The sequence below is a fragment of the Bufo gargarizans genome, chromosome 10 (assembly GCF_014858855.1).
Source record: "Bufo gargarizans isolate SCDJY-AF-19 chromosome 10, ASM1485885v1, whole genome shotgun sequence".
Lineage (NCBI taxonomy): Eukaryota > Metazoa > Chordata > Amphibia > Anura > Bufonidae > Bufo > Bufo gargarizans.
Window position 1 is genome coordinate 64,038,748 of NC_058089.1, and position 23,863 is coordinate 64,062,610.

General features: G+C 43.3%; 1 protein-coding gene across 2 annotated transcripts in view; it reads left to right on the forward strand.

Moving 5' to 3' along the window:
• Positions 1–23,863, forward strand: part of BBS1 (Bardet-Biedl syndrome 1) — a 331,388-nt gene that overhangs the window by 15,826 nt on the left and 291,699 nt on the right. For both annotated transcript variants that reach the window (XM_044270034.1, XM_044270035.1), the window contains exon 2: positions 22,810–22,880. In XM_044270034.1, the coding sequence (XP_044125969.1) occupies positions 22,810–22,880 (71 nt within the window). The remainder of the gene's footprint in view (positions 1–22,809; positions 22,881–23,863) is intronic.

The following is a 23,863-nucleotide window of genomic DNA, read 5'->3' on the forward strand; positions in this document are numbered from 1 at the left end:
AAACCTGGAACGGCAGTTCAAATCTGGTCTGTATTTGACCTCACCTGGCTGTAAATCAGCCCAGCAGCACATGCTGGGAGGAAAATACCTGTTTTACCAGACAAAACCTCACTGTGTCACACAATATATATCTATATACTGTAATACAGTGTAGATTTTATAGGGCACTATATATCTACAGGGAGCTATGGAGCCATCAGATCTCAGGCTCGGTACATGCACAGAGCAGTCTATACCGTCCTATTCTTGTGTACAGGGAGGAGGAGGAGCCTCTGTTCATCCTTGGCCTCTCCAGAACCAACAGGCCCAATCGGAGCCGTCGCTACACGCGGCGTACCTCCAGCACAACACCTACCCACCTGTCCTGCACCAGACCTGGGAACACACAGCTACAGCAGCAGGACACAGGTGATGGTGTCACACGGCCAACTAGGGGTTAACCACGGCCACTCAAGGTCACATGACTAGTACATTCCCCCTTTCACAGTCAGGGTCACGGCCTCTTAAAGGGGCCAGACTTGGCTCGTGCTGATGATACTACAGCACATCTAGAGGAGCCCCGCATCGGCGATCATTGCTGCAGAGGGGCTCCTGATGTGAACGATCCTGTCTCCCATGATTTAACTGCGGAGTTGCAGGAGGGGATTTTAGTAGTCGCATATGGCGACAAGACTAAAAAGTCCCGTCGCCATTTGTAAATTCTAAGTCGCATTGGTGACCATTTTGGTCGCCATCTGGAGCGCTGTAATCTGGTTGCTTGGGAAACTAAGCCGGTTCCACTTTACATCAGTTTGATAGATCTCCCAAATTTACTCCTATTTATGCCTTAGAGGACCTTGCGTTTTTTCAATTTTTCACTCCCCTCCTTCCCAGTCTTAACTTTTTTTGTGTTGTACTTTCTAATGGCTTCCTTTTACGGTTGCATACAGTAAACACATGTAGTGGAGATAATAATACAAATGGGGTGGAATTGGGAAAAAACGCAATTCTGACACATTTATTTTATTTATTTATTTTTATTTTATGGTGTTCACTATATGGTAAAATTTACCTGTTAACTTTATTCTCCAGGTCAGGACAATTTACAACAATACCACACTGGTGTAATTTTTATTGTGGTTTTTAACCACCTCGGCTCCCCTAGCTTAAACCCTCTTAATGACCAAACCACTTTTTACAATTCTGCACTTCACTACTTTCACCGTTTTTTGCTCGGTCATACAACTTACCACCCAAATGAATTTTGCCTCCTTTTCTTCTCACTAATAGAGCTTTCATTTGGTGGTATTTCATTGCTGCTGACATTTTGACTTTTTTTGTTATGAATCCAAATTTACCCTTTTTTTTTTTTTGCAAAAAAATGTCAGTTGTAAAATGTTTCAAATAAAAGTACATTTCTATATAAATTTATTGTTCTACATGTCTTTGATTAAAAAAAATGCAATAAATGTATATTTATTGGTTTGCGCAAAAGTTATAGCGTTTACAAACTATGGTACAAAAATGTGAATTTCCACATTTTGAAGCAGCTCTGACTTTCTGAGCACCTGTCATGTTTCCTGAGGTTCTACAATGCCCAGACAGTAGAAACACCCCACAAATGACCCCATTTCGGAAAGTAGACACCCTAAGGTATTCGCTGATGGGCATAGTGAGTTCATAGAAGTTTTTTTATTTTTTGTCACAAGTTAGCAGAAAATGATGGTGGTTTTTTTTCTTTTCTTTTTTTTTATTTATTTATTTTTACAAAGGGAAAAGTTGACTTTTAGAGATATTAGATATTTCTCTCACCCAGCATGGGTATATGTAAAAAGACTTCCCAAAACACATTGCCCAGCTTCTCCTGAGTACGGCGATACCACATGTGTGACACTTTTTTGCAGCCTAGGTGGGCAAAGGGGCACAAATTCCTTTTAGGAGGGCATTTTTAGACATTTGGATTCCAGACTTCTTCTCACGCTTTAGGGCCCCTAAAATGCCAGGGCAGTATAAATACCCCACATGTGACCCCATTTTGGAAAGAAGACACCCCAAGGTATTTCATGATGGGCATAGTGAGTTCATGGAAGTTTTTATTTTGTGTCACAAGTTAGTGGAATATGAAACTTTGTAAGAAAAAAAAAAAAACATCATTTTCCGCTAACTTGTGACAAAAAATAAAAACTTTGATGAACTCACTATGCCCATCAGCGAATACCTTAGGGTGTCTTCTTTCCAAAATGGGTCATTTGTGGGGTGTTTGTACTGCCCTGGCATTTGAGGGTCTCTGCAATCATTACATGTATGGCCAGCATTAGGAGTTTCTGCTATTCTCCTTATATTGAGCATACGAGTAATGAGATTTTATCTTTTCGTTCAGCCTCTGGGCTGAAAGAAAAAATGACCGGCACAGATTTCTTCATTCGCATCGATCAATGTGGATGAAAAAATCTCTGCCCCCCAAAAAAGAGGGGAAAGGCGTCTGCCAGGACATAGGAGCTCCGCCCAACATCCATACCCACTCAGCCCATATGCCCTGGCAAACCGATTACTCCATTCACATCAATAAATGTGGATGAATAAATTGCATTTTTTTTTATTTTTTTTTTTTTTTATTTTTTTTTTTATATATATATATATATATATACAAAGTGTTTGCCAAAGCATATGAACACCGCCTCCTCCTCAGCTCATAAGCCTCGGCAAACTTATCTTTTTTACTGCAGAGGAGAAATCTCGTCTTGCAGCGCCGCATACACCGACTTTTGTGTAATCTGACAGCAGCGCAATGCTTCTGTCAGAGTGCACATCAGTGCTGCAGCTGGTTCATCGGTTGGTCCACCTAGAAGGTATAAAAAAGAAAAAACCAGGCCGCAACGCAATAATGAACATGAACTTTATAGGTGGTATGTCAGTCGGGTGCTGTACTTAGTGTGGCGTCCCACACATTAGAAAAGACTGCACCCTGACTGTTTACCTTCTTTGCGGGGTGTCCTGGCTGTTGGAGCGGCCTTGCTGCGCTCTGCAGTGTCTGTTTCCCGGTCTTCTCGGCGTGCCGCGTGGGTATGACGTCACTTCTCTGGCGTCTCGCGTGCCTTTGCCGGACTTGGTTTTAAGATTTTCGCTGGGGGTCTTTTTTTGATCCAGATGAACTCAGTTATTTGGAAGCGCTTCCAGGATGAGGTTCTTTAGCAGGTTTTGGAGGGAGGTCACCAGACGCGTTTCGAAGGACTTAGCTGCCTTCTTCATCAGTGGTAGCCCTCTGACTGCCGTTGTACTGCCTTTTATGCTGCTGGTGGATCTTTTTCAAATTGTGCCGTCCGGGATGGCCACCAAGTTCTCAGCAACCGTGCGGCCTTGCTTGATGCTAAGGTTTTCTGTCCCTGGACAGCGATCCTCCTGTATCATCGAAGATCGTTGTATGTCAGTTACACTGCGGAGACGCATATAAAGTATAGAAACAAAATAGTTAACTAGATCGAGCAAAAACAAATAGTTATACACAATAAACATCTCCTACATGTTCTCATAGAAAACTGCTCACCGCGTACTTCCGGTTCAACCCCTTGGGTGTCATCGTTTGTAGCTGGTGAATCCAATAGGCTTCACGCTTTAATAGTAACTCCACCCTATTACCTCCCCTAATTTGGAATCGAAGTTGAGAAACATTGTTTTTGTTGAAAAAAAATGCAAATGATTCGGCAATAATAAATTTTCATTGCGGATGGTCGATTTGTGTTTAGCAAATCGATCTTTCATCCTCATTGTAGTCTCCCCTACATAGCAGAGTCCACATGGACATTTCAGCAGGTATACAATATAGGAACTATTGCACGTGAAATGGCCCTGTATTGGAATTTGTTCCCCAGTCTGTGGGTGTGAGGTATAAGGACCTTTTATTATACTAGAGCAGTGGATACAACTTAAACAGGAGAAGGTGCCCTTCCTGACAGTAGAAAATGTCATTTGTCGGGGGCCCTTTTTAACAGTGCCTATATCTGCTCTAATGATTTTATCCTTTTAAATTCCTTGCCCGCTTATAGCATAACATCAGAGGACTTTGAAATTCTGCTATCTGGGGGTAAGACCTGGTTATAATATTCCAATGTTTATTAATGACTGTCCTTATACGATTAATCCAAGGGTGGTACTGTATAACTAGGGGGAGTTTTTTTTTTTTTATATATATCTTTTTTATTTATATATATATATATATATATATATATATATATATATATATATATATATATATATATATATATATTATGCAATAAATTCTTGAAGTGTCACAATGTCGCACCGCCATATGCAAAACACATCATCTATAAAACGCTTCCAAAAAATTCAATGCTCTTGAAAAAGTGGATGAGGATATACAAAATCCTGTTCGAACTGAGCCATATAGCAATTTGCATACGGCGGTGCGACATTGGACCCCATCGCAGTCCTGCGGCACTGTTGATAGTAAGTATCTTGAAAAAGAAAGTAATTTCGAGTCAGGACTATGGTCAGAAGGGCAAGGAAAAAATCTTTCTGATGTGATGTGTATTCACTACGATCCAACCTATTCCGCACTGCGGTTAATCCTTTGTTATGAGTTATGGAGGTATATAAGCTACACACATCTAGAGTCACTAGTATGCAATCTGTATCAATCTTAATTTTTCTAAGTTCCTCTAAGAAATGGTGAGTATCCCTTAAATACGAAGGGGTGGTCTGTGTTAAGGGTGTAAGAACTTTTTCAAGGAGGATGGCAGGAGGAGTCAGTATTAAATAAGTTGCTGCGACTATTGTTCGTCCAGGAGGACGTTCCATAGATTTGTGTACCTTGGTGAGGGTATAAAATACAGGGGTTATAGGATGTTGTTTAATAAGAAATTCTGCAAATTTCTGATCTATAGTGGCATTCGCTTCATATTGCCTAATTATATTTTTTTCAAGCTCACGCTTGATATGAAATATCGGATCCCTTGGCAAAATTATGTACGTTTCATTATCTGATAATTGGCCTAAAATTTCTTGCACATAATAATCTTTATCAAGAATCACCAGGGCTCCTCCTTTATCTGCCGGTTTAAATATAAGTGTATCGTCATCTAATAGGTGATGAATAGTCTGTCTGTCCAAAATCAGACGACATGGTGACCTGAAAGTGAGCCCAAAACGGCCGGCAATAGAAATGGTTACTACCAAACCTTGGGGGGCTGACCGTGACTGGTAGTGACATTCATAACTGACGTGGGACTGAGTGACGGAATGAGTCGGAAACTAAAGTAGTTACTGTATGTCTGTGAAGGTTCTCATTTATCCAGGTCATGGTATATCTGTAAAGAATAAATCAAGGCAACTGGACTTACTGTAGATTTCTTGAAAATGTTTCACTCGTTCTTCCAACAAGCATTCTCAATTCTGAGTGACTGTACAAGAATTCTCCGGGAATAAATATGTAACTGAATCAACATCTGGTAATTATACCCAGCATGGAGTCAGAGGTCATTATACCCAGCATGGGGTCAAAGGTGTTGAATCCATTATCCTAATTGGAGTCAGTAGGTAATAATGACCTCCCAGAAAAAGGTGTCAAGACAGCATTGTATGTGGCAGACAATAGATGTCTACCCCCCCCCCCCCCCCCCACCTCTATTCAAGCTTGGCTTCTCCATTTTTACGTAGCTGGCATCCTTCACACCTCGTTTGTACCAATCTGCCTCCTTATCCAAAACACTTACTGTCTTTAAAGGTGTGACCTGTTCCTTTTAGATGTAAGTACACGGCTGAATCTTCTATGCTGAGCCATATGCTGATGTAGTTGTTTTGTTTCGCCGATATACAGTTCTGAGCATTCCTCATTGCACTGGACTGCGTGCACCATGTTGTGCATCTTGTGTTTAGGTGTTGCGTCTTTTGGGTGAACAAGTTGTTGCCTGGGTTTAAAGCAGACAGGAATGTGATGTTTATCACCTACTGACTCCAGTTAGGATAATGGAATCAACACCTTTGACCCCATGCTGGGTATAATTACCAGATGTGGATTCAGTTACATATTTATTCCCAGAGAATTCTTGTACAGTCACTCCAGATTGAGAAAGCTCGTTGGAAGAACGAGTGAAACGTTTTCAAGAAATCTACAGTAAGTCCAGTTGCCTTGATTGATTTATTCTTTACAGATATAAAGTAGTTACCGAAATGTCCGCAGATGTAGGCGGCGGTCGGCTCAGACGGAACGACGGACAGACTATTAGAGAGAAGTTTGGCTGACTGTATGCAGCTGGAACAGGGGAGCATCCAGGGTCTGCAAAACAACCAGTATCGTGACGAGCAGGACAAGATTTAATAAAAAAAAAAAAAAAATATATATATATATATATATATATATATATATATATATATATATATATATATATATATATCACCTGAGGTTTTTGACGGCCAAGAAATGCAAGTTACGTAACCATTAAATAATTTAATGTGGTAAGTGTGGATACATGCTCATGGAGACTTCTTTAATACAACACCCTAAGACATGGAAATTACGTGTTGCCTGTGGTTTCTGCTGGCCTGCTTGTCTGATAGGCATCGTGTGCTGTAACTGGCAGAAGGAACAATCACTGATGGGGGGGCCCCCCCCAAACCGGAGCAGCCCCAGGCCCTGCGGGGGGGGGGGGGGGGGGGGGTGGCTGCTGGAGACTAACAGGCACAGCCGCTGAAACTGCATAGCAACAGCGGCTCCATTCCCCCACCCCGCAAACGTTTGGGCCAGACAAGAACTAGCGGGCGCCGGAAGCAGGAGAACACATTGCCCTAGACATGCTGCGCCATGGTCACGTGTGCGCCAGCCGGGGATGCGAACCTCATTGCTGGGAAACTAGGACGCCGAGCGGCCAGCCCCGGACCTAGCGTCCCACATGACCCTGCAGCGCCGGCAATCAGGAAGTGCGGTGGAGGCCAGCCGGGAGCGTGGGCGGGTAACAATGGAACACTGTGGCCGAGGGGTGAGGAACCGGAGAAGGGACGTACTTACCCTGCAAGCCAGACGGATGCGGAGGTGGACGAGAGGGACCCAGACGGGCCCTGCTTACCTGGAATGGCGCGCTGTGATGGGCCGTGTGACACTCGTAGTGGCATTTCAGGCACTGGAAACGCACGCAAGTAAGGTGAGGGTGTGCCTCTGTTTTATAGGTGCCTACGCCCCTCCCACAAATGCAGGCTGATTCTCCGCAACTTTATCCCAGATCTGTCTGGTGTGTTCCTTGGTTTTCATGATGCTGTTTGATTACTGATGTTCACTAACAAACCACTGGGCCCTTTACAGAACAGCTGTAGCTATACTAAGAATAAATGACACATAGATGGACTCTCTAATTTAGTGACTTCTGAAGGCAATTTTATTTAGCAGTATCGGGGTACAGGGGGCTTAATAGATATGCACGCCACACAGATTTTTATTTATAAAAAATTTTGAAAACCACGTATCATTTTCTTTTCACTTGACACATACTTGCTACAGTGATGGCTAACCTCCCGCACTCCAGCTGTGGTAAAAGTACAACTTCCAAGATGCACACTTGCTTGGCTGTTCTCCATAAAAATGAATGGAGCATGCTGGGAGTTGTAGGTTTACCACAGCTGGAGTGCCGTAGGTTAGCCATCATAAAATCACAATAAAATACATTGGGTTTGTGGGTGTAACGTGGAAAAGTTCAAGGGGTATAAATACTTTTTATGTTTTACTACTGTTGCACAATAGTTCTGCAAACTCTGGTGGTCTCATAGAGATGAATGAAACTGCAGCAGGCATACTTAAAGGGAACCTGTCAACGGGGTTTTGTGCATAGAGCTGAGTACATGGTTTGCTAGATGGCCACTAGCACATCTGCAATACTCAGTCCTAATAGCTCTGTGTGCTTTTATTGTGTAAAAAACTAAACAAAAAAACGATTTGATCCATATGCAAATTAACCTGAATGTACCTGACTCATCTCACATACAGGACTCATCTCAGGTTAATTTGCATATGGATCAAATCTTTTTTTTTAACACAATAAAAGCACACAGAGCTATGGGGAGGGACTGGGTATTGCGGGTGTGCTAGCGGCCATCTAGCAACCCATGTCCTCAGCTCTAGACACAAAATCCAGGTGACAGGTTCCCTTTAACCACTTCAGCCCCGCTAGCTAAAACCCCCTTCATGACCAGGCCACTTTTTACACTTCTGCACTACACTACTTTCACCGTTTATCGCTCGGTCATGCAACTTACCACCCAAATTAATTTTACCTCCTTTTCTTCTCACTAATAGAGCTTTCATTTGTTGGTATTTCATTGCTGCTGACATTTTTACTTTTTTTGTTATTAATCGAAATTTAACGATTTTTTTTGCAAAAAAATGACACTTTTCACTTTCAGCTATAAAATTTTGCAAAAAAAAACGACATCCATATATACATTTTTCGCTAAATTTATAGTTCTACATGTCTTTGATAAAAAAAAAAAAATGTTTGGGCAAAAAAAAAAAAAATGGTTTGGGTAAAAGTTATAGCGTTTACAAACTATGGTACACAAATGTGAATTTCCGCTTTTTGGAGCAGCTCTGACTTTCTGAGCACCTGTCGTGTTTCCTGAGGTTCTGCAATGCCCAGACAGTAGAAAACCCCCACAAATGACCCCATTTCGGAAAGTAGACACCCTAAGGTATTCGCTGATGGGCATAGTGAGTTCATAGAAAAGTTAGTTAGCGGAAAATGATGATGATTTTTTATTTTTTTTTTTTCTTACAAAGTCTCATATTCCACTAACTTGCGACAAAAAAAAATAAATTCTAGGAACTCGCCATGCCCCTCACAGAATACCTTGGGGTGTCTTCTTTCCAAAATGGGGTCACTTGTGGCGTAGTTATACTGCCCTGGCAATTTAGGGGCCCATATGTGTGAGAAGTACTTTAGAAACATAGAAACATAGAATGTGTCGGCAGATAAGAACCATTTGGCCCATCTAGTCTGCCCAATATATCTGAATCCTATGAATAGTCCCTGGCCCTATCTTATATGAAGGATAGCCTTATGCCTATCCCATGCATGCTTAAACTCCTTCACTGTATTTGCCGCTACCACTTCTGCAGGAAGGCTATTCCATGCATCCACTACTCTCTCAGTAAAGTAATACTTCCTTATATTACTTTTAAACCTTTGCCCCTCTAATTTAGAACTGTGTCCTCTTGTGGTAGTTTTTCTTCTTTTAAATATGCTCTCCTCCTTTACCGAGTTGATTCCCTTTATGTATTTAAAAGTTTCTATCATATCCCCTCTGTCTCTTCTTTCTTCCAAGCTATACATATTAAGGTCTTTTAACCTTTCCTGGTAAGTTTTATCCTGCAATCCATGGACCAGTTTAGTAGCTCTTCTCTGAACTCTCTCTAGAGTATCTATATCCTTCTGGAGATATGGCCTCCAGTACTGCGCACAATACTCCAAGTGAGGTCTCACCAGTGTTCTGTACAGCGGCATAAGCACTTCACTCTTTCTACTGCTTATACCTCTCCCTATACATCCAAGCATTCTGCTGGCATTTCGTGCTGCTTTATTACATTGTCTTCCCACCTTTTAAGTCTTCTGAAATAATTACTCCTAAATCCCTTTCCTCAGATACTGAGGTCAGGACTGTGTCAAATATTCTATATTCTGCCCTTGGGTTTTTACGCCCCAGGTGCATTATCTTGCACTTATCCACATTAAATTTCAGTTGCCAGAGTTCTGACCATTCTTCTAGTTTTCCTAAATCCTTTTCCATTTGGCGTTTCCCTCCAGGAACATCAACCCTGTTACATATCTTTGTGTCATCAGCAAAAAGACAAACCTTACCATCGAGGCCTTTTGCAATATCACTTATGAAGATATTAAACAAAATTGGTCCCAGTACAGATCCCTGTGGAATCCCACTGGTAACATGACCTTGTTTTGAATGTTCTCCATTGACTACAACCCTCTGTTGTCTGTCACTCAGCCACTGCCTAATCCACTCAACAATATGGGAGTCCATGCTCAATGACTGCAGTTTATTGATAAGTCTTCTATGTGGGACAGTGTCAAAAGCCTTACTAAAATCTAGATATGCAATGTCTACTGCACCTCCACCGTCTATTATTTTAGTCACCCAGTCAAAAAAATCTATAAGATTTGTTTGACATGATCTCCCTGAAGTAAACCCATGCTGTTTTTCATCTTGCAATCCATGGGATTTTAGATGTTCCACAATCCTATCCTTTAATAGGGTTTCCATTAATTTGCCTACTATTGATGTCAGACTCACTGGTCTATAGTTGCTCGATTCCTCCTTACTACCTTTCTTGTGAATGGGCACGACATTTGCCAATTTCCAATCTTCCGGGACGACTCCTGTTACTAATGATTGGTTAAATAAATCTGTTAACGGTTTTGCCAGCTCACCACTAAGCTCTTTTAATAATTTTGGGTGTATCTCATCAGGCCCCTGTGACTTATTTGTCTTCACTTTAGACAGCAAACTTAGAACATCTTCCTCTGTAAAGACACATGCATCAAACGATTTAATAGTCATCCTTTCTAGTGGAGGTCCTTCTCCTTCTTTTTCTTTTGTAAAAACTGAACAGAAGTATTCATTAAGGCAGTCGGCTAGCCCTTTATTCTCTTCTACATACCTTCCGTCCTTTATTTTTAATTTAGTTATTCCTTGTTTTAATTTCCTTTTTTCATTTATATATCTGAAGAATGTCTTATCCCACTTTGCAATCAAAATGTGTAAAAAATGGCCTGCGAAATCCGAAAGGTGCACTTTGGAATATGTGCCCCTTTGCCCACCTTGGCAGCAAAAAAGTGTCACACATCTGGTATCGCCGTACTCAGGAGAAGTTGGGGAATGTGTTTTGGGGTGTCATTTTACATATACCCATGCTGGGTGAGAGAAATATCTTGGCAAAAGACAACTTTTCCCATTTTTTTTTTTTAATACAAAGTTGGCATTTGACCAAGATATTTTTCTCACCCAGCATGGGTATATGTAAAATGACACCCCAAAACACATTCCCCAACTTCTCCTGAGTACGGCGATACCAGATGTGTGACACTTTTTTGCTGCCAAGGTGGGCAAAGGGGCACATATTCCAAAGTGCACCTTTCGGATTTTGCAGGCCATTTTTTTTACAGATTTTGATTGCAAAGTACTTCTCACACATATGGGCCCCTAAATTGCCAGGGCAGTTTAACTAAGCCACAAGTGACCCCATTTTGGAAAGAAGACACCCCAAGGTATTCCGTGAGGGGCCTGGCGAGTTCCTAGAATTTTTTATTTTTTGTCGCAAGTTAGTGGAATATGAGACTTTGTAAGGAAAAAAGAGAAAGAAAAAAAAATAATCATCATTTTCCGCTAACTTGTGACAAAAAAAAAAAAATTCTAGGACCTCACCGTGCCCCTCACGGAATACCTTGGGGTGTCTTCTTTCCAAAATGGGGTCACTTGTGGCTTAGTTAAACTGCCCTGGCAATTTAGGGGCCCATATGTGTGAGAAGTACTTTGCAATCAAAATCTGTAAAAAAAATGGCCTGCAAAATCCGAAAGGTGCACTTTGGAATATGTGCCCCTTTGCCCACCTTGGCTGCAAAAAAGTGTCACACATCTGGTATCGCCGTACTCAGGAGAAGTTGGGCAATGTGTTTTGGGGTGTCATTTTACATATACCCATGCTGGGTGAGAGAAATATCTTGGCAAAAGACAACTTTTCCAATTTTTTTTATACAAAGTTGGCATTTGACCAAGATATTTATCTCTGTTTCTTTTCACAGAGCTTATACAATTTGACCCCATACCGGGCGCCCTTGCTTGGGATGTATTGTTTGAAGCCAAGGCGCCCGGTAAAATGTATCAGGGACTTGTCTACGCAGATGTTTTGCTCTGGGGTATACAAATTTCAGGTTGAAATGGTCTATGAGGGGCCGAATTTTGTGGAGCCGGTCAAAAGCAGGGTGGCCTCTGGGACGGGAGGTGCTGTTATCACTAAAGTGCAGGAAACGCAGGATGGTCTCAAATTGTGTCCTGGACATAGCAGCAGAGAACATGGGCATGTGATGAATTGGGTTCGTGGACCAATATGACCGCAATTCATGCTTTTTAGTTAGACCCATGTTGAGGAGGAGGCCCAGAAAAGTTTTAATTTCGGAAACTTGGACTGGTTTCCACCGGAAAGGCTGGGCATAATAGCTTCCCGGGTTAGCGGTTATAAATTGTGTGGCATATCTGTTTGTTTCGGCCACAACTATGTCTAAGAGCTCCGCAGTCAAGAACAGCTCAAAAAATCCCAGGGCCGAACCGATCTGAGCTGTCTCAACCCGAACTCCAGACTGGGCAGTGAAAGGGAAAACTACAGGTGCGGCTGAAGTTGGGGACTGCCAATCAGGGTTTGCCAGCACCTCTGGGATTCTAGGGGCTCTACGGGCACGTCTTTGCGGTGGCTGCAACGGGGTCACTACTGCACGTGCCACCGTACCAGCTTCAACTGCCCTTCTGGTGCTCGCTACTTCACCAGGTTGTACGGCAGTGCTGGTACTAGGTCCAGGAAGGGCTGGGCTGCTGGTGTATGCCTCACCACGTAATCCGACAGCACCAGCCCCACTCTGCTGCTCTTGAAGCAGATCCTGCGCAACCTGCGGTCTAGCGACACGGGGCCGGGTACGCCTGGTGCTATCAGGGACCTCAGCCTCCTCGTCCGAACTTTGGGTCAGAGAGCCACTGCTTTCTACAGGTTCGTATTCTGACCCGCTGGATTCATCAGATGAGGGTTCCCATTCCTCATCCGACTGGGTCAGAAGCCTGTAGGCCTCTTCAGAATACCCCCTGTTTGACATGTGGGCAACTAAATTTAGGGGTATTCCCTGAGACTACCCAAGAAAAAAAAAGCAAGCCTGTCTTACAAAGGGGAGGCTAGCGAAGTACCGGAGGCCGCTGCGGTTGATAAAAAATATCAAAACTGATTTTTTTTTTATCGCCGCAGTGCGTGTAAAGTGAATGTGCAGCGATCAAAAAAAAATTTTTTTTTGTCACTGCGGTGGGGCGGGTGTGGGCGACCGATCAGGCCTGATCGGGCAAATACTGCGTTTTGGGTGGAGGGAGAACTAAAGTGACACTAATACAATTATAGATCTGACCGTGATCAGTTTTGATCACTTCCAGATACTATAAAAGTACAAATGCTGATTAGCGATACGTTAATCAGCGAATAACTGACTGCGGTGCGGTGGGCTGGGCGCTAACCGATCCCTAAACTACCTAACCAAGGGGCCTAAACTATACCTAAAACCTAACGGTCAATACCAGTGAAAAAAAAAGGGACAGTTTGCACTGATCACTTTTTTCCTTTCACTAGTGATTGACAGGGGCGATCAAAGGGGTGATCAAAGGGTTAATTGGGGTTCAGGGGGGTGATCTGGGGCTAAGTGTGTAGTGTTGGTGTACTTACTGTGTAGCCTGCTCCTCTGCTGGATCCAACTGAAGAAAAGAACCAGCAGAGGAGCAGGCAGCCATATAACAGATCATATTTACTAATATGATCTGTTATCTGGCGCTCTGATTGGATTTTTTAAAAATCATCAGCTTGCCAGCCGCGATCATTCGCTGGCAAGCTGATGAAGATTTACTCCTTGACGAAATGCCGGCCCGAACTGCGCATGCGTGGGCCGGCATAGCGCGTCGTCTCGCGAGATGACGCGTATATGCGTGACTCTGCGCAGCGATGCCGCCTCCGGACCGCACATCTGCGTTAGGCGGTCCGGAGGCGGTTAAAGGGCATCTGTCAGCAGATTTGTACCTATGAAACTGGCTGACCTGTTCCATGTGCGTTTGGCAGCTGAAGGGATCTGTGTTGGTCCCGTTTTCATATGCGCCTGCATTGCTCAGGAAAAATTAAAGGGGTTCTGCACTTTCATTTAACTGATGATCTGTCCTCTGGATAGACCATCAGCTTTTGATCGGCGGGGGTTCACCCCGGCCCCCTGTTTTGAGAAGGCAGCGGCGCTCCAGCAGCGCCGCGGCCTTCTTGCTGTTTACCGACGGGTCGTCCGCCCACTGTTCACTTGAATGGAGCTTAGCCCCGCCCAGGCTAGTTGATACTAGTCATGACATCAGTGGGCGGGCGGCCCGGCTAAACAGTGAAAAGGCCGCGGCGCTGCTGGAGCGCCGCTGCCTTCTAAAACAACTGATCGGCGGGGGTCCTGGGTGTCGGACCCCTGCCGATCAGAAGCTGATGATCTATCCAGAGGATAGATCATCAGTTAAATGAAAGTGCAGAACCCCTTTAAGTTTTAAAGAGGACCTTTCATCGGTCCAAACATTTTAAGATAATTATCAGGCTACATAGAGCGGCGCCCAGGGATCTCGCTGCACTTACTATTATCCCTGGGCATCGCTCCGTTCGCCCGCTGTGTCCTCTGGTATCTTCACTGAATTGGTTATACTAAGCAGAGTCTGCCCTGTTTCACCCTGGCCGTTCCTTCTCCCAGGCTGTAGTGCTGTCCAATCGCAGCGCAGAGCTCACAGCCTGGGAGAAAAAAAAAAAAAAACAGATGCTGATCTATCCAGAGGATAGATCATCAGTTTAAACAACAGTGTATTCCACATTTTATGGAATGTCCGGCCCATAATAGAACAGTCCTATCCCTGGGATCAGTCGCCCTGCAGCCAGCTATTGGGGGTTGGATCCGCTCACTATGTAATACATTTTTTTTCATATTTTGGTAATAATTATTGACATTAAATGTCACTGTGATCATATAAGCTATTTGAGCACACATGCACTTTATTCTTCTGCTCGGAGGTTTTGGCTAAATGTAAAGATCATGTATCCATTTAGTGATTTAGACTTTTGCCTTGCCTGTATGAATGGATGAGAGGATGGTTTCCCCCCCCCCCCCCTTTCCTTCTCCCTACAACTTAATCATGGTAATTTAAATATATATTCTACTATGAAATGATCTTGAGATTATATTTGTATTTCATGAATCTACCTTTGAGCTGAAATGAAGATAATCGAGAGGTATGCTGAGTTATGGATAGCTAGCTTTAGCTCAATGATTGGTAGTTGTTTATAATAGTTGTATTCAGGACCTGGGAGTACTTTTAGCTATGGTTGAAGGACCTGGGAGATGGTCACATGTCCATGATATCAGGACCATGTGACCGGTTAGCGATCATGTGATTGGGGGATGACACGGCTGGAGCATGCTCTGTATGACTGCCACCCGGAAGTGCTGGGATCGGGTTGCAATTTGATGACCCGAGAGCGCTGAACGAGGCAGTCTTGCAACATGAGCGGTTCGTGCCGGAATACACCCCCAGTACAGATGATCATGGTGAGTGATAATTAATCCCTCCTCTTTAGCCTTTATATGCCCAAGTTTGTCTTATACCTCCTGACGAAGCCTACGTGGCGAAACGCGTGTCGAGGTTGAAGCAGTGGGGGAATTGTCACCATTCCACAGCAGCAACATGGGCAGGTAACTTGTTAGCTGGATCAGAGTGGGACGAGAGGCTTGCAGTTCATTGTTTCTGCCATCTTTATTAGTAGTATTGCATCGTCCATTGACACCTTACAGCATCCTATGGTCAGATGCTGTGAACATGAGTCAGGTAGTTGTTCAATACTAGGGATCAGCACTTGCAACCGCAACCACACCTTTGTTCACGGCATCTGTTTAATTGTGGTTCCCTGCTGTTTATGGTCACATCATCCCCCATTGTGATTCTCCACATTGTATATATAAAAATGAATCCAGCCAGCAAAGGGAGCAATATGGATAATAAGAATACATTAGTATCTTGTACTAAAGGCAGTTTGTCACCTCTATATGGCCATATACAGTGCTTACATGGCTCTGTAGCACACCTATACAGGATTGTAACGGTGCCTTTGTATTTGTCTTTAAACTTGCACCAGCAGGAAAAACAAAGTTGAATTCATATGCAAATGAGCACTCGCAAGTGCCCAGGGGCGGTGTTCAGTGTGTGGGTGCCCAGGCTGCTCTGCCTTCCTTTCACTTTACTCCTCCCCAGCCTCTGCCTTTGCCGCCCTCCAAGTCCGGACCTATCGATGAGGCAAGACACTTGGAGGGCAGGCAGAGGCTGGGGAGGAGTAAAGTGAAAAGAAGGCAGAGCAGCCTGGGCACTTACACACTGAACTCCTCCCCTGGGCACTTGCGAGGGCTCATTTATACTTTGTTTTTCCTGCTGGTGCAAGTTTAAAGACAAATACAAAGGTACCTTTACAATCCTGTATAGGTGTGCTACAGAGCCATGTAAGCACAGTATATGGCCATATGGAGGTGACAGACTCCCTTTGATACAAGATACTAATGTATTCTTATTATCCATATTGCTTCCTTTGCTGGCTGGATTCATTTTTTTCTATCATATTATATACTTCTCCTTTCCATGGCTATGACCACCTTGCAGTCCAGCATCAGTTGTTGTGCTTGAACACTATAAGAAAAAGTGCCGGCCTATGTGCAAAGGCCAAATCTTTATTTATTTTTTTATGTAGTATGCAAGCATGGTCATTGATGCTGGTTTGTAGGGTGGTCGTAACCATGGAAACAAGAAGTGTAATATGATGGAAAAATGAATCCAGCCACCAAAGGAGGCAATATGGATAATAACAATACATTAGTAAGTGCCCTGTGTTAACTCCCTCTACATGATAAATGCCTGTTGCTGAAGTGAGACAGCCGCTTTAAGCACATTTCCCACAGTCAGAGCGGAGTTTGGGCAAAACAGTCCCAAACTAAAGTATGATTGATTAAATATATACTCACAAAAATAACATACAGAGTAAAGTAAGTAGCAGTCACCCAAAGCTGTCAACAAATAAGTGAGCTCTTATCGACCAGTGCCTAACATGGCACCTGTCCGACGGCCATATGATACAAAAGTTGCATTCACACGACTGTATGCAAAATGCGGATTTGCAAAAAAATACGGATGACGTCTGCGTTGCATCCGTTTTCTTCGCAGACCTATTGTAAAACTGCCTAATCTTGTCCAAAAACTGACAAGAATAGGACATGTTCTGTATTTTTTGCTGGACTGCAGAACCGACATACGGATGCGAACAGCACACCGTGTGATAGTTTTTTTCTTTGCGGACAGCACTCAATGTGCTGTCCATTTTTATTTGCGGACCCATAGAAATTATGAGGTCCATGTGGGATCCGCAAAAAATGCAGATTGGATGTGGACCAAAAACACGGTTGTGTGAATGGGACCAAGGAGAACTGATAGCAAGACAAATTTTAGGCCTCATGCACATATTCATGTACATGAGCCTTTACCCTGATGATGTCTTTAAGACATGAGCGAAGCGACTTCGGATGAAGTTTTCGAAGTCGATTTTCAAAAAACTTTGTTCTAATACTGTGCAGAGCAGGAGCTCCGTAAAGTATTACACATATAAACTATGTTACTAAGGCCAAAAAAAGATATCCGTCCATCTAGTTCAGCCTGTTATCCTGCAAGTTGATCAAGAGGAAGGCAAAAAATAATTTTCCCTATAAGGCCTCATGCACAAGACCGGTCAGTTTTTCTGTGGTCCGCAAACAACGGAAGCCACCCGTGTGCCTTCCGCAATTTACGGAACGGGCGGCCCATTGTAGAAATGCCTATTCTTGTCCGCAAAACGGACAAGAATAGGACATGCTATATTTTTTTGCGGGGCCACGGAACGGAGCAAAGGATCTTTTGCGGCCCCATTGAAGTGAATAGGTCCGCACCCGAGCTGCAAAAAACTGCGACTTGAATGCGGACCCGAAAAACGGTTGTGTGCATGAGGCCTAAGGGTACTTTCACATTTGCGGCAGGACGGATCCGGCAGGATGGTCTCCCTGTCGGATCCGTCCTTCCGCTGTTTCGCCGGACCGCGGCTCCGTCCCCAATGGGGATGGGCGGCGCTCCGGCGCAGCATGGCGAGAGCCGCCGGACTAAAGTCCTGCATGCCTGAGTTTTTAGTCCGGCGGCTTTCGCCGTGCTGCGCCGGAGCTCTGCCCCCATCCCCATTATAGTCAATGGGGACGGAGCCGCGATACGGCGAAACAGCGGCAAGACGGATCCGACGGAGACCAGCCTGCCGGATCCGTCCTGCCGCAAGTGTGAAACTAGCCTAAGGGGGGAAAAATTCCTTCCTGACTCCAATCGGGATAACTCCCTGGATCAACGACCCCTATCTAGTCACTATAGCCTAATATTACACTCCAGAAATACATCCAGGCCCCTCTTGAATTATTTTAGTAAACTCACTATCACCACCTCCTCAGGCAGAGAGTTCCGTAGTCTCACTGCTCTTACAGTAAAGAATCTTCTTCTATGTTTGTGTACAAACCTTCTGAACCCTCTCCAGCTCTATGTCTTCCTTGTTCAAAGGAGCCCAGAACTGTACACAGTACTCCATATGTGGTCTGACTAGTGATTTGTAAAGTGGTAGGACTATGTTCTCATCACAGGCATCTATGCCTCTTTTGATGCAACCCATTATCTTATTAGCCTTGGCAGCAGCTGCCTGACACTGGTTTCTACAGCTTAGTTTGCTGTTCACCAAAATTCGTAGGTTCTTTTCCATGTCAGCGTTACCCAGTGTTTTACCATTTAGTATGTACTGGTGACTTGCATTATTCCTTCCCATGTGCATAACCTTATATTTGTCAGTTGTAAACCTCATCTGCCACTTCTCTGCTCAGGCCTCCAATCTATCCAGATCCATCTGTAGCAGTATACTGTCCTCCTCCATGTTAATTACTTTACACAGTTTAGTGTCATCTGCAAAAATTTATATTTTACTGTGCAAGCCTTCTACAAGATCATTAATAAATATATTGAAGAGAATAGGGCACAATACTGACCCCTGTGGTACCCCACTAGTGACAGTGACCCAATCTGAGTGTGTACCATTAATACAGTTGCAAGAAAAAGTATGTGATCCCTTTGGAATGATATGGATTTCTGCACAAATTGGTCATAAAATGTGATATCTTCATCTAAGTCACATAAATAGACAATCACAGTCTGCTTAAACTAAATACACACAAATAATTAAATGTTACCATGTTTTTATTGAACACACCATGTAAACATTCACAGTGCAGGTGGAAAAAGTATGTGAACCCCTAGACTAATGACATCTCCAAGAGCTAATTGGAGTGAGGTGTCAGCCAACTGGAGTCCAATCAATGAGATGAGATTGGAGGTGTTGGTTACAGCTGCCCTGCCCTATAAAAAAAAACACACACCAGTTCTGGATTTGCTTTTCACATGAAGCATTGCCTGATGTGAATGATGTCTTGCACAAAAGAGCTCTCAGAAGACCTACGATTAAAAATTCTTGACTTGCATAAAGCTGGAAAAGGTTATAAAAGTATCATGCCTTGCTGTTTATCAGTCCACGGTAAGACAAATTGTCTATAAATGGAGAAAGTTCAGCACTGCTGCTACTCTCCCTAGCAGTGGCCGTCCTGTAAAGATGACTGCAAGAGCACAACGCAGACTGCTCAATGAGGTGAAGAAGAATCCTAGAGTGTCAGCTAAAGACTTACAAAAGTCTCTGGCATATGCTAACATCCCTGTTAGCGTATCTACGGTACGTAAAACACTAAACCAGAATGGATTTCATGGGAGGATACTACAGAGGAAGCCACTGCTGTCCAAAAAACATTGCTGCACGTTTACAGTTTGCACAAGAGCACCTGGATGTTCCACAGCAGTACTGGCAAAATATTCTGTGGACAGATAAAACCGAAGTTGATTTGTTTGGAAGAAACACACAACACTATGTGTGGAGAAAAGGAGGCACAGCACACCAACATCAAAACCTCATCCCAACTATGAAGTATGGTGGTGGGGCATCATGGTTTGGGGATGCTTTGCTGCATCAGGGCCTGGACGGATTGCTATCATCGAAGGAAAAATGAATTCCCAAGTTTATCAAGACATTTTGCAGGAGAACTTAAGGCCATCTGTCCACCAGCTGAAGCTCAACAGAAGATGGGTGCTGCAACAGGACAACGACCCAAAGCATAGAAGTAAATCAACAACAGAATGGCTTAAACAGAAGAAAATATGCCTTCTGGAGTGGCCCAGTCAGAGTCCTGACATCAACCCGATTGAGATGCTGTGGCATGACCTCAAGAAAACGATTCACACCAGACATCCCAAGAATATTGCTGAACTGAAACAGTTCTGCAAAGAGGAATGGTCAAGAATTACTCCTGACCATTGTGCACATCTGATCTGCAACTACAGGAAATGCTTGGTTGAAGCTATTGCTGCCAAAGGAGGTTCAACCAGTTATTAAATCCAAGGGTTCACATACTTTTTCCACCTGCACTGTGAATGTTACATGGTGTGTTCAATAAAAACATGTTAAGGCCCCACGCCGTGGGCACAGTACAGTAATACACTGGTATGATCTATACCAGTGTATTACTGTATTGCGGCGGCAGCAGGGAGCGCACGGCGTCATAGCAACCAGTGATGCCGTGCGCTCCTGCTCTCAGGAGGGATCCAGGCCGCGGTTCCACGGCCCGCACACGGCTGTGAAACACGGCCGTGTGCATGGGGCCTAATATTTAATTATTTGTGTGTTATTAGTTTAAGCAGACTGTGATTGTCTATTGTTGTGACTTAGATGAAGATCAGATCACATTTTATGACCAATTTGTGCAGAAATCCATATCATTCCAAAGGGTTCACATACTTTTTCTTGCAACTGTAACCACCCTCTGTTTTCGATCACTGAGCCAGTTACTTACCCACATACAGATGTTTTCTCCCCGTCCGAGCATTCTCATTTTATATACTAACCTTTTATGCGGTACAACGTCAAATGCTTTAGAGAAGTCCAGATATACAACATACAGGTGAAACTCGAAAAATTTGAATCTAGAGTTGTTGTGATACCAAATTTTTGATTCATTCTCGATACCATAAAAAAGTATTGCGATACTCAATACTATTCGATACCACACAAAAAAATAAACCAAAAAAGCCACGTGCATTCTGCATTAAAAAAAAATGGCGAATCGCACAGTTTTTATTTATTTTTTCTGTTCCGGCGTCCACCGCATAGATTTTTTGTTAATATTTTAATAGTTTGTACTTTTCTGCCGCGGCGATATGTTTATTTATGGTTTATACATTTTATATGTAAAATTGGGAAAGGGGGTGACTTGATACTTGATACTTAATATTTTGGTGTGGTGTTTTTTTTACACCTTTTATTTAATAACTATTTCCCCCCCTGCTGGGGCTCCGATCAGAAGCTGCCACTGCACCACCAATGAGGGGGAGGGGAGAGGACCCTGTGGCCACTGCCACCAATGAATTTAATACTGGGGCGAGTGGGCACTGTGCCACCAATGATTTTAATGGGGTGGGGGGTTGAGGGGGGGGGGCGCACTGTGCCACCAATGATAATTACCCATTAATACAGGAGGCGGGTACTGGCAGATCAGCGGCAGTTAACCCCTCAGTGGCCACAGGGTCTTTGTCTATCTCGTTTAGTAGTAGATTTTCTGTGGACTCTGGTATATTAGGTGGTTTATAACCAACTCCTATTAGTAATTTATTATTGTTTTTGCCTCCATGTATCTTTACCCAGTGACTCCACATGTTCATGTCCCTCACTTATACCTTCGCGGAGTGTGGGCTTTAGACCGGACTTTACATAAAGGCAGACCCCTCCCCCTCTCCGGTTTTGACGATCCTTTCTAAACAGACTGTAACCTTGTACATTAACTGCCCAGTCATAGCTATCATCCAGCCATGTCTCAGTTATTCCCACTATGTCATAGTTCTCCTCACACATCAGTAATTCCAGTTCCCCAGTTTTATTAGTCAGACTTCTGGCATTAGTACACTTACAATTAAGAGGTTTATGTATATATTTTTTTTTTACCCTACTTCTTTCCTTCTGAACTCTTCTAGTCCCTCCTTCCAATCCCCCCCTCGGTCTGTATCTGCACTATCTTCCCATCCTATAACGTAATTACCCCCCCCCCAACACAGCTGCCTCTTCCCCATTGAGGTGCAGCCCATCCCTACGATAGTGCCTGTAGCCGACAGAGATCTCGGCCCAGTTATCCAGAAACCCAAACCCCTCCTTCCTACACCAGTTCTTAAACCAATTGTTAACCTCCCTACTCTCCTGTGGCTCGTGGTACAGGTAGTATTTCGGAAAACAATAAGTTTGTATTTGTACCGATGAGCCGAAGTTATTGCTTCGTGAAGTCGCAATAACTTCATAAATTTGTACTCTAAAAAAACATTTCCTGAACTTATCAGAGCCAATTCATTCTAATTCTGTACAGGGCTCCTGGTGCAACGTTTCGGCTCTGGTCACGAGCCTTCCTCAAGCCTTTAGATACGCTATTCTCGTGACCAGAGCCGAAACGTTGCACCACTGGTGTGAATAAAGGGTTCACTGCTTTATTTTTTGGAGTGCCGCTCTTTTTTTCTTGCTATATTCATTAGGGAAACCAGTCCATTCCCTTTGGGACGTGCACCCGCATTTTCTATTTTGGAGCCAGTGCCGCCATTTTTCTATGTGTATGTATATATATGTGTATATATATATATGTGTGTGTATGTGTGTATATATATATATATATATATATATATATATATATATATATATATATATATATATGTGTATATGTGTGTGTATATATATATATATATATATATATATATATATATATATATATATATATATATATAAAATTTTATTTATTTTTTTACATTTTTCTTTCTTGTTTATGTATCCCTATTTAGTGAGGCTTCAAAATGGTTGGATGCGCATTATGATCCTGTTGCTGGTCTAAATACCTTCTCCTCCTGTATTGGTAAGTAAACCACCAAAGGTAAGACGTTATTGTAGCTATAGGGAGAGCAAGGCTTTAGCTTGAATTGGTCACTGAGCGACCAGTGTAGTTCTACAGAATGGGGAGGCATGCCCTATTGTGAACCTACAAGGCTGGAGATTATGTCTTTGTGATGTCTTATGCCTCTGTATATCACAATAACCTCTGCAATATCTTGTAATAAAACATGATGTATATGCATACCACACACAAGCATAATATAAAGCAAATTGGGCATATGTAGTACATTGTAAGAGCTTGTAATCTTTTATCACGCCACCGGGATTAGTTAGATTAATAGGGATTGCTTCTTTCATACAGAAGATTTAGCAGTCTCTTAAAGGAGACATGACAATTTTAGCATTCTCTAGCAAGATCGGCCCCATAGAGCTTTTAAACTTTGTTTCCCGTGAATGGACTTTTTTCAGCAACCTATTTACAGCTACAAATATATGTACATAATCTACATGTCAGCTTTTCTCTCTTTATGTATAATTATTTTGTACTAGGCACATTGGCTACTTTCACACTTGCGTTCAGAGCGGATCCGTCTGGTGTCTGCACAGACTGATCCGCTCCTATAATGCAGACGATGGGATCCGTTCAGAACGGATCCGTCTGCATTATATTTTAGAAAAAAAAAGTGTGAAAGTTACTCAGACGGATCCGTCCAGACTTTACATTGAAAGTCAATGGGGGACGGATCTGTTTGAAATTGAGCCATATTGTGTCAACTTCAAACGGATCCGTCCCCATTGACTTACATTGTAAGTCTGGACAGATCAGTTTGCCTCCGCACGGCCAGGCGGACACCCGAACGCTGCAAGCAGCGTTCGGGTATCCGCCTGCTGAGTCGAGGACAAACTGTGCCAGACTGATACATTCTGAGCGGATCCGCATCCACTCAGAATGCATTAGGGCCGTACGGATGCGTTCGGGGCCGCTTGTGAGAGCCTTCAAACGGT